Source organism: Muntiacus reevesi, chromosome 2, assembly GCF_963930625.1.
Source record: "Muntiacus reevesi chromosome 2, mMunRee1.1, whole genome shotgun sequence".
Lineage (NCBI taxonomy): Eukaryota > Metazoa > Chordata > Mammalia > Artiodactyla > Cervidae > Muntiacus > Muntiacus reevesi.
This window is the reverse complement of record NC_089250.1, coordinates 71,485,870-71,495,328: the sequence shown is the minus strand read 5'-3', so window position 1 is coordinate 71,495,328 and position 9,459 is coordinate 71,485,870. Positions and strand designations below refer to the sequence as shown.

At 44.7% G+C, this 9,459-nt stretch overlaps 1 protein-coding gene across 1 annotated transcript; it reads right to left on the bottom strand.

Moving 5' to 3' along the window:
- Window positions 1–7,019: 7,019 nt before the first annotated feature.
- Window positions 7,020–8,839, bottom strand: LOC136158011 (elafin-like). The gene is given in 4 exon segments (XM_065919796.1): window positions 7,020–7,180; window positions 7,417–7,722; window positions 7,761–7,886; window positions 8,758–8,839. Coding segments are annotated over 3 exon segments (513 nt in total). The 3' UTR covers window positions 7,020–7,180; window position 7,417.
- Between the last annotated feature and the right edge of the window lie 620 nt (window positions 8,840–9,459).

Genomic DNA, 9,459 nt, shown 5'->3' with positions numbered 1-9,459 from the left:
AGCCCCAGTCACTGCTACAGATGCTCGCCATCATCATCATCCCCCCTCGTCACCCCATTCGTCTCCTTGTCCTCAGCTACCATCAGAGCTACTCTCAGTGGCTTACCTGGTGGTGTGACCCAAACCCTCATCCTGAGTGTCATCAAACCCTTCTCAGGCCACGGTCATGGCACTGGTCTGTTTCAGGTCATGTAGGGAAGGTAATACCAAGACATTATGCTTTTCCTCTGTGCATCTTCTCTGCCCTCTTCCAGTTCTGCCAGACCTGTCCTCTCTGAGATGCAATTCAAGTTTAGGAAAAATCCTTTCTGATTGGCTTGGCAAATCAGATACTTAAAAGCCTGTACTCTAAATCTCAGGAGCTTTGTTTTCAGTCCCACTTTGTGACGCTGAAATATTCAGCCGGCTCATCCCTCACTCAGCCTTCTCATCCTCAGAACCTCGGGGCCAGGACAGCAGCCAAAAGGGGCGAGAAAAGCTCATCTGTGAAATATCTCAGGATCACTTTTTCTCATTCCATGGTGATTTCCACCAACACGCTTTATTATATTTAGTTCTGCTGCTTTCTTTAAAAAAAAAGGACTAATTAAATAGCTCGTGGTCTCACTATTTTGTAGTTTTTAAATAGGACTTTTATTTATTGATTAGATCTTCTACTGTTTTTCTATTCCTGATTTTAGAAATTTTATGGTTTTATCTTTATTATTATTTTCCTTTTAGTTGTCCTTTGGTTTACTCTGTATTTTTTAGGTCTTTATGTTAAATTCTTGATTTTTTCCCGACATTTCATTCTATTATTCATGTATATAAATGTTATTCAGCCATTAAAAAATAAGAAAATCTTGCCATTTGTGACAACAGGATGGATCCTGAGGACCCTAGGCTAGGTGAGATCAGTCCGAGATAGACAAACAGTATGTGCACTGTTACGTTTATTACCGCGTTTGTCACAAGAGCCAAGGTACGCAAACAACCTAAGTGCCCATACGGATGAATGGATAAGGATGATGTGGCATATGTAGATCCATATATAATGTAATATTATTCAGCCATGAAAAAGAAGGAAAGCCTGCCACCTACAACAACATGGATGGACCTTGAACACATTATGCTAAGTGAGATAAGTCAGACAAAGACGAGTGTTGTATGATATTACTTATATACAAAATCTAAAAAAGCCACACTGATATGAACAGAGAGAAAAAATGGTAGTTCTAGGGTATGGGGAGGTGTAAGAGATGGATTATTTATGGGTACAAATTTGTAAAGAGTAGAAAATAAGTCCTAAAGATCCAATCCACAGTAGACTGAATATGTACAATAATATTGTATTATGATCTTTAAATTTGCTGAGATTAGAATTTATTTCATCCACTAAAAAATAGATAAATATGTAACATGATGGAGACACTAATTATTGATACAATGGCAATCATATTTCAATATATGTGTATCAAGTTAATATGTGGCACACCTTAAACTTACAGAGTTATGTGTCAAATATATTTCCGTCTAAAATAAATAAAATAAATGTAAAAGGAGGAGCTGTGACAAGGCAATTAAGCTAATCAGAACAGCTCAATAGAAAAGGGAACAAGGGCATGAAAAGGCAGCACATGGAGGGGGGAGAACGTGTTAACTAACACCTGAATCGATATGAAAGATGTACCACCTCATTGATCATTAAATGCCAGTTCCTTGTTTCCATTGCATTTTACTACAATATATTTGATTCACTAACAACTTTGGGCAATTCTTTCCCTCCTCTGGGTTTGAGTTCTATCAACTGTAAAATGAGGACACTGGAGAGATTGTGGCCAAGGGCTCCATCAGTCCCTCTTTCAGTGAAAGAGGCTGAAAGATTCTACAGGAGCTGTTGTTCTCAATATTGTGAACGTGGAAATCACAAGGAGCCGAGATCATTGAAAAGGAAGAATAAGGGGGAGCCAGAGACCCCATTGAGAATAATTGCCTTGACACTGAAGATAACTGCCTTGGCATTGAGGATAATTGCCTTGACATTGAGAATAGCTGATTCAACAGATTTGTAGAGGATCATCTCAGCCAAATTGCTTCCATCTGCACCATCTTCTCCATTTGTATACGTTTCCATCAACATATTTCCCTGTGCTGTCCCATCACTCACGAGTATTGATCTCATCTTAGGGACTGCCCTGCATGAAACAGATTACTCAGTACTGACAACACGGTCAGGAAGTCAGCTCTACATCCTGGTTGTGGACCCAGCTGGAGCGCACTCTGTGACTTTGGAAAGCCCTTCGTCTTCCTCTCTGAGCCTCAGGTTTCTCATATTTAAGTAAATAAGTGGTTCATGATCATCTCAAAGTGTACTGCTTATTCTAACTAGATGGAAGGCTGTGTGACAGGGAAGTTGCCAAGAGCTGGTAAATACCGGGTACATGTTTCTGACGCCTAGGACTGGCACCCTGAGAAGGACGACACACATGCCCAGTGGGAAGAGAGCATCGCTGGTCCTGTTCTGGATAAGGCATCAGAAGCACTTAGAGTTTTCTGTAACCTTTGAGTGATGCTCACTTGTTCCGCCTCAGGGATGACCAGGAAACCTCAGAGACGGGCAGAAGGCTCCCAGCCTCTGATGGGTGCTCCAGGTTGTTGGGTGCTAGATCCAGCAGGTGGAAGTAGGGAGCAAGAATGAGTCCTCCCACTGGCACCAAACATTTGATGTTTGTTCTTCTCAAGCTACTGTGCATAGCTCACAGGGCTGTGTGTGTGTGTGTGTGTGTGTGCGTGTGTGTGTGTGTGATCTTAACAGTGCCTGAAGTCACAAACCCAGTTTCTGACCCTCCCGCTGACTTCCTGCCTGGAGCTATTCACATGTCAGATATGCCTGTATTAGATTCTAGGTTATTTGGAGTTTTAGTGCAAAGAGCTTGAAAACCTCCACCTGCTCTGGCCTTCTCTTTTACAGATGGTGTCAGTGAGGTTCAGAGAGTATGTGGAACTTCTCTGAGTCTAAGTGGATTGGGCACAGTACTGCCTGCTTCTGAATCCAGCAAGGACAGAGAATAGCAGGTACCTGGAAGGAATATGAGGCTGGATGTCTGAATGGGAATGAAAAGACTCTCTTCTCTGCCCAGATACAGGCTCCCAAGTCAGCAGAACGTGGTCCAGATGGGGACATGGAACCGATGGATACTTGGTCCAGAGTCATGTTTCCCCAATTGGGTCCCTTATCATGATGTGAATCCCTTTTCTTTGAGTGAATAACTACCCCCTTCACATTATACATGATAAAAATTTTTTAATGCCAGTGCGCTCCACGTGTCAGAAGAGAAATGTCCAGGCATCAGTTGAAATCTGAGAAATTTACATTTACAAGAATTTGATCAAATCAGGAAGTTCCAAAGTTAGGTAGAATAAACATTGGTTTAGGAGAGAGGGAATCAGGTCTTGGTGGCCCTGATTTGCTGAGTGAAATTGGTAAAGGCATTTCTTCCTAAATTTCTCCTTGTACAACTGATATAAAACAAAAAGGGAAAGTACATCTACCCACAGACTTTCCTTTTTATATAATTTTATTTATTTATTTATTCTTGGCTGCGATGAGTCTTCATTGTTGTGCATAGGCGTTTCTCTAGTTGCAGCAACGGGGGCTACTCTCTAGTTGCGGTGTGCAGGCTTCTCTGCGGTGGCTTTGCTTCCTGCAGAGCATGGGCTTCAGGGCACACAGGCTCAGTGGCTGCAGCTTGTGGGCCTATTTACCCCACTGTATGTGGGTTCCTAGATCCCGGCCCACGGGTCAAACCCATGTCCCTTGCATTGGCAGGTGGACCCAACCGAACCACCAGTGAGTCCCCTCTACAGACATTTTATTGTCCCTGACCCCTTGCTTCATCTTCTCTTGAGCTATTTAAAACCCTAGAAGATGATTCTTGAGAGTTCCTTGGACAGCAAGGAGATCAAGCCAGTCAGTCCTAAAGTCAATGCTGAAGCTGAAGATCCAATACTTTGGCCACCTGATGCGAAGAAATGACTCATTGGAAAAGGCCCTGATGCTGGGAAAGATTGAAGGCAGGAGGAGAAGGGGGCAGCAGAGGATGAGATGGTTGGATGGCATCACTAACTCGATAGACATGAGTTTGAGCAAACTCTGGGAAATGGTTAATGATGAGGAAGCCTGGCTTTCTGCACTCCATGGGGTCACAAAGAGTCGGTTGTGACTGAGTGACTGAACGACCCAATAACAATAACAACCACCCCGTCCTTGGATTGTTTTGTTAATCTGGTGCCAAAATCACCAAAGGAGGCTGTGCAGGGGCAAAACTGTTGCATCCTTGAAAGTTGCTATGAAAGTAGAGCTTTAATGTTCTCACCATAACAACAACAACAATAAAATAGCCATTACCTGAGGAGAAGGATTTAATAACTATTCTTATTGTGGCAAGTATTTTGCAGTGAATACATATATCAAATCACCAGGTTATACACCTTAAACTTATACAATGTTATATGTCAATTTTGTCTCAATATAATGGAGGAAAGAGACAAAATCAAAGGGGTAAATATTTTTGCTTTCACTATACAGAATCTTCACATTCTGGAACTCGTTAATTATTTATGCAAGACTTTTTTATTTGCTACGTGAATACTTGTTTACATTTCTTTTTTAAAGTTCTCCCTGCTGTCATTAAGTTTATTTGTTGAGTGGTTTAATTGTGTTGATATTAGTATTGGGAATTTTTCCCAATTTCTGATTATTGCTACTTTATAATAAAAATAGAATTCATGGGAGTTCCCCGGGGGTCCAGTTAGGGTTTGGTGCTTTCACTGCCATGGGCTGGGCCTGAGTTCAATCCTTTGTTGGGGAACTGAGATCCCATAAGCTGTGTGGTGCAGCCAAATCTTAAGAATAAAATAGGATTTAGTGGAACCCCTATGTTCATATAGCCCTCTTCAAATAGCCAAAACATGGAAACAACTGAAATGTTCATCAATAGATGAACAACAACAACAAAAAAACCCAAATAAATGGATGGATAAAGAAGGTGTGGGTGTGATATACACAAAATGGGGTGCTATTCAGCCATAAAAAAGAATGAAATAATGCCATTTATAGCAACTTGGGTGAACCTAGAGATTATCACACTAAATGAAGTAAGTCAGAAGCAGAAAGACAAATACTATATGATATCACTTACATGTGGGATCTAAAATATGACAAAAAGGACCTTATCTATGAAACAGAAACAGCATCACAGACATAGAGAACAGACTTATGGCTACAAGGGGGTGGGGGTGGGGAGGGATGGATTGGGAATTTGGGATTAGTAGGTGCAAACTGTAATACATAGAATGAATAAACAGCAAGGCCCTCCTGTATAGCACAGGGCACTTTATGCAATATCCTGTGATAAACCATAACGGAAAAGCATAAGGAAAAATATGTGTATGGATATATAGATCTGAATCTCTTTGCTGTGCAAAAGACATGAACACAACATTGTAAATCAGTTACACTTCAATAAAAAACTTTGAAAAAATTGGACTTATCATCACTTACAAGCTCTGTGTCTTTGGGTGACTAGTGATGTTTTCATGACTTCAATCTTTTCTTTTTTGGCTGTGCTGTGTGGTTTGCAGGATCTCAGTTCCCTGATCGATTATTCCCTGCCCTGGAAGGGCAGAGTCTGACCCATTGGATTGCCAGGGAAGTCCCATGGTCTCAATCTTTTAACAAAATTTAAGAGGCATATATGACCCATCTGAGGGAGTTCTAATGAGAAATAAGACAATACTTATGACATGTTTAGTACAAGATCTGGAAGAGACAAAACACGAAAACAGAAACTGTTCTCACCACCAGTGGTGTATTATGCTTCTCAGGCCAGAAGTTTAGGCCCTGCTCTTGTCTGCGCTCCAAGACGCGTGGTCCAGTCCATCCCCTGGAGAATCAGAGGGGAACCCTGGCTGCTGGGGGTGGTGTCTAAGGGACACTGGACTCTCTGTTCTCTCGCCCCCAACAAAGCCTCTGCTCCTCACCTCCCCGCTAGAATAACCCAACACACACACACACGAGGAAGAGATGTTTCAGTGCCAAAATATCAGGGCTGAACTGAGATTCATTACTAGACTTCCAGCATAATTTCACCCAACTCCCCTCAAACTGAATAGACAAAACTGAGGCTCAGAGAAAGAGATTTATCTGCAGTCATCTAGCAAGTTGGAAGGAGCCTAGAGCTAGAACTCAGGTCTCCTGACTCCCAAGTGGGGTGCCCACTGAACCCCAAGGCCCCTCCCACTTCTTCCTGGAGAACTCCATGCACAAGGGCAGTGGGGCAGGTGAGACAACAGCAGAGCCATGAGGTCATCCAAGGTTACCCAACATACGCCTTCCCGCTGTCTTCACTGCTCCAGTCTACTCTACCCCAACTTGTATGTCCCCAGAGAACGTTATTCGGCAATGACGCGCAAGAATCGATGTGTCTTTCCTCCTCATTCACATCTTAATATAGAAAGCTGGGAGAGGATATTGCTTCACCCAAAGGAATTGTGTGTTATTGGAGGTCATCTCAGGCATGAACAGGTGAAATGTTTCGAGAGCAGGGATTTCCTGGCATCTGTCTTTCTGTCTTCTTGGAGGATACAGATTCATGGGAAACATTAGAGAAAGGGAAGGAGGGAGTCAGAGGTTTATCCAGGAGGGCTGACTGGTCACACTGGCAGGGTTGATCACAGCCAGGTCAGAAGTGGACGTCAATGGGAAGGGTTGGGGGTTTATTTCTCTGGTCCGAGGCCAGAGGCAAATGTCTAGGTTTCCATCTCCTGGTGAAATGGAGGCTGCAGTTCCTGGGTTGATTTTTGGGTTTCTACAGTGAACCCTAGGAACAGGCCTCTTGTTCCTGCCCCTGCTCTCCTTCACACCCCAAGAACATCTGCCATGGGTCCCGCTCCACTCTCCACCGGGAGCAGGAAGTCTCAAACCCACACCCAGAGCTCTCAGGAGCCCAGAAGTCATAAGAGCCAGAAACAAATGGAGTTGAAAGCAGTCTTTTATTCGAAAGTTCATGAGGGAGGCAGTCCATGCTCAAGCTTGGGCCTCCTGGGTGAGAGGAAGAAGGGGCAGTGTGGGAGAGGGTCGTGTGACAGGCACCGGGGCCTACATCCCTGGGGACGTCACAGTGCTGCAAGAAGACTCTACCTGGTAGAAGAAAAGAGAGTCAGAAATGTGAGTCAGCAGGTGAAAAACTCAGAGGCAGTGGGAGGCAGGACCAAGTCTACATGTCATCCTTCTCAGGACCCCAGTTATAGCCTCTGAGACCCCTCAGTCTCTCCATCACCTCCCCATGTCCTTTCCCCCACTAGCCTAGGATCACCCTCCACCAGTCAGCCTCTCTGTGCCCTCACGGGTCAACCTTTCCTCCACGCAGTTCTCACCTCACCGGGGATACACACAGATCTTCCCACAAATGCCTTCACAGCACTTCTTGGCCCCTGGGCACTGAGAATCTCTCCGACAATTGTCACGGGGATTCCACAAGACGCATTTGTACGGAAACTTGGGGCAGGAGCCACGCTTGAATAAAAATATGGCTCGGTCTTGTCCTACGACTAGATCTTGTCCTTTGACTGGGTCTTGACCTTTCACTGGATCTTGGCGTTTGACAGGAGATTGACCATTGATTGGACCCTTTCCATTGGCTACAAGATTTCCTTTCTTAATGCCTTGACCTTTCGGAAGACCTGTTGAAAGAAATAACCCCACATCTTGACCTTTGGACCATGACCTTACACTGGACCCTGACCTTTCACTGGATCTGATCTTTGGACAGAATATTGACCATTGATTTGACCCTTTCCATTGACTACAACATTTCCTTTCTTAGTGCCTTGACTTTTTGGGCGACCTGTTTATAGAAATATCCCTACTATCACTAATATTTAGACCAGCATGTCTGCTTCAACTATCTAGTCTTTCCTCCAGGTCCAGCCACTGCTCACTGGGGTGTCCCTTAAGCTGAGGGACACTGAGACAGAGGAGACTCACCACCGCTAGCTGGGGTCTGCACTCTCAGATGGCTGTTCCCTGGGCTTTGGGGAAAATATCTATAGGACCAGGTTTCCTATGGGTGTCCATTTCTTCCCCTCACCATCCATTCTGAGTCCTGGGGCCTCATGAGGATATGCCAGGGAGGAGTGACTTTCAGGAGATGAGGACACATTGTCATCTTTGAGGAAACTTGGTGGAAGGGCAAGGAGCTGTGAGACACATGCCAGGAGACCTGAGCTCCAGCCTGGCTCTGGAGATTGCCCTGACAATTCCTCACCTCACTCTGGATCTCAGTGTCCTGCTTTGGAAAACAAAAGTCTTCAGACTCCATGATTTCTGAGGCCCTGTTAGTTCTTAACCTCCTCTTATAGAACTAATGATCAAATGCTTTGATGAAACAAACAGGTAGGGAAGAGACGCCCACAACCAGGGCCCAGATTCCTGGGGTTCCTCACTTCATTGCATGTTCTGTCCAAGTATCAGTGCTTGAGACCAAGGTCATGTTACAACACTCCTTCCACAAACAGCCCTGATTTCTCAGTCCTGGGGCAGAATGTACACGGAGTCTAGTGGGCAATTTCCTACTTCTCTGGATACACTCAAAACCTGCTCTCCAGACTGAAGAGTGGGCTCCAGCTCTGCATGTTGCCCCTTATCAAGACCCAGGCTGCCCCCAAGATCCTCTCCTCAACCCAAGCCAGCCCTACCCAGGCCGCTCGTCCACTCACCTGTTGTGACAGCTGCCTCTGCCACGAGCATCCCAAGGATGAGAAGGACCACAACCTGGACCAAGAAGCTTCTGGTCTTCATGTTGTCAGGAAGGTGTATGACTGAGAGCTGAAGCTAAGCCTAGTTTTATGCAGCTTCAGCTTGGCCAGGTGCCAAGGGTGGGTCTGTGGTTTCACAAGGGATAAGACTTACTTTTTCTTAGTTCTACCAGGAAATATCCACCCCCATCCTGGGAGGGACCTTGGGCCCTTCCCCAGGGATTATCCACGGGGAGATATGGTGTCTGTTACTTCATTTCCAATAGCCCCAAGAGCTGTCTCACATTCTCACAAAGAGGTAGGGCTGGCTGGTCTGTGGGCATCATCATGACCAAATTCTTTATACTTAAAGAGTATGAAGCCCAAAGGAGAGAGAGGAATCACCCACAGTCATTCAGCAAGTCAGTTGTAGGTCCAGTGTTCTGTTTTCATAGCCAAGGTGTTCCCCCATTACTCCCCAGCTCCTACAAGTCCCACCCAAACCTAACAGTTTGCCCTTCCCAGCCCCGAGCTAGGTTTTTCTTTCATTCTCCCCCTGATCCCAAGAAAAACTCTCAAAGGCAAATTTGCCTTGAGTGTTTAATCACTAGTCATAATACTTTGCTCTTTCACAGGCAATCCCTGAAGTGGACCAAGAAAGTAATAGGGAAGGTGGCATTCGAC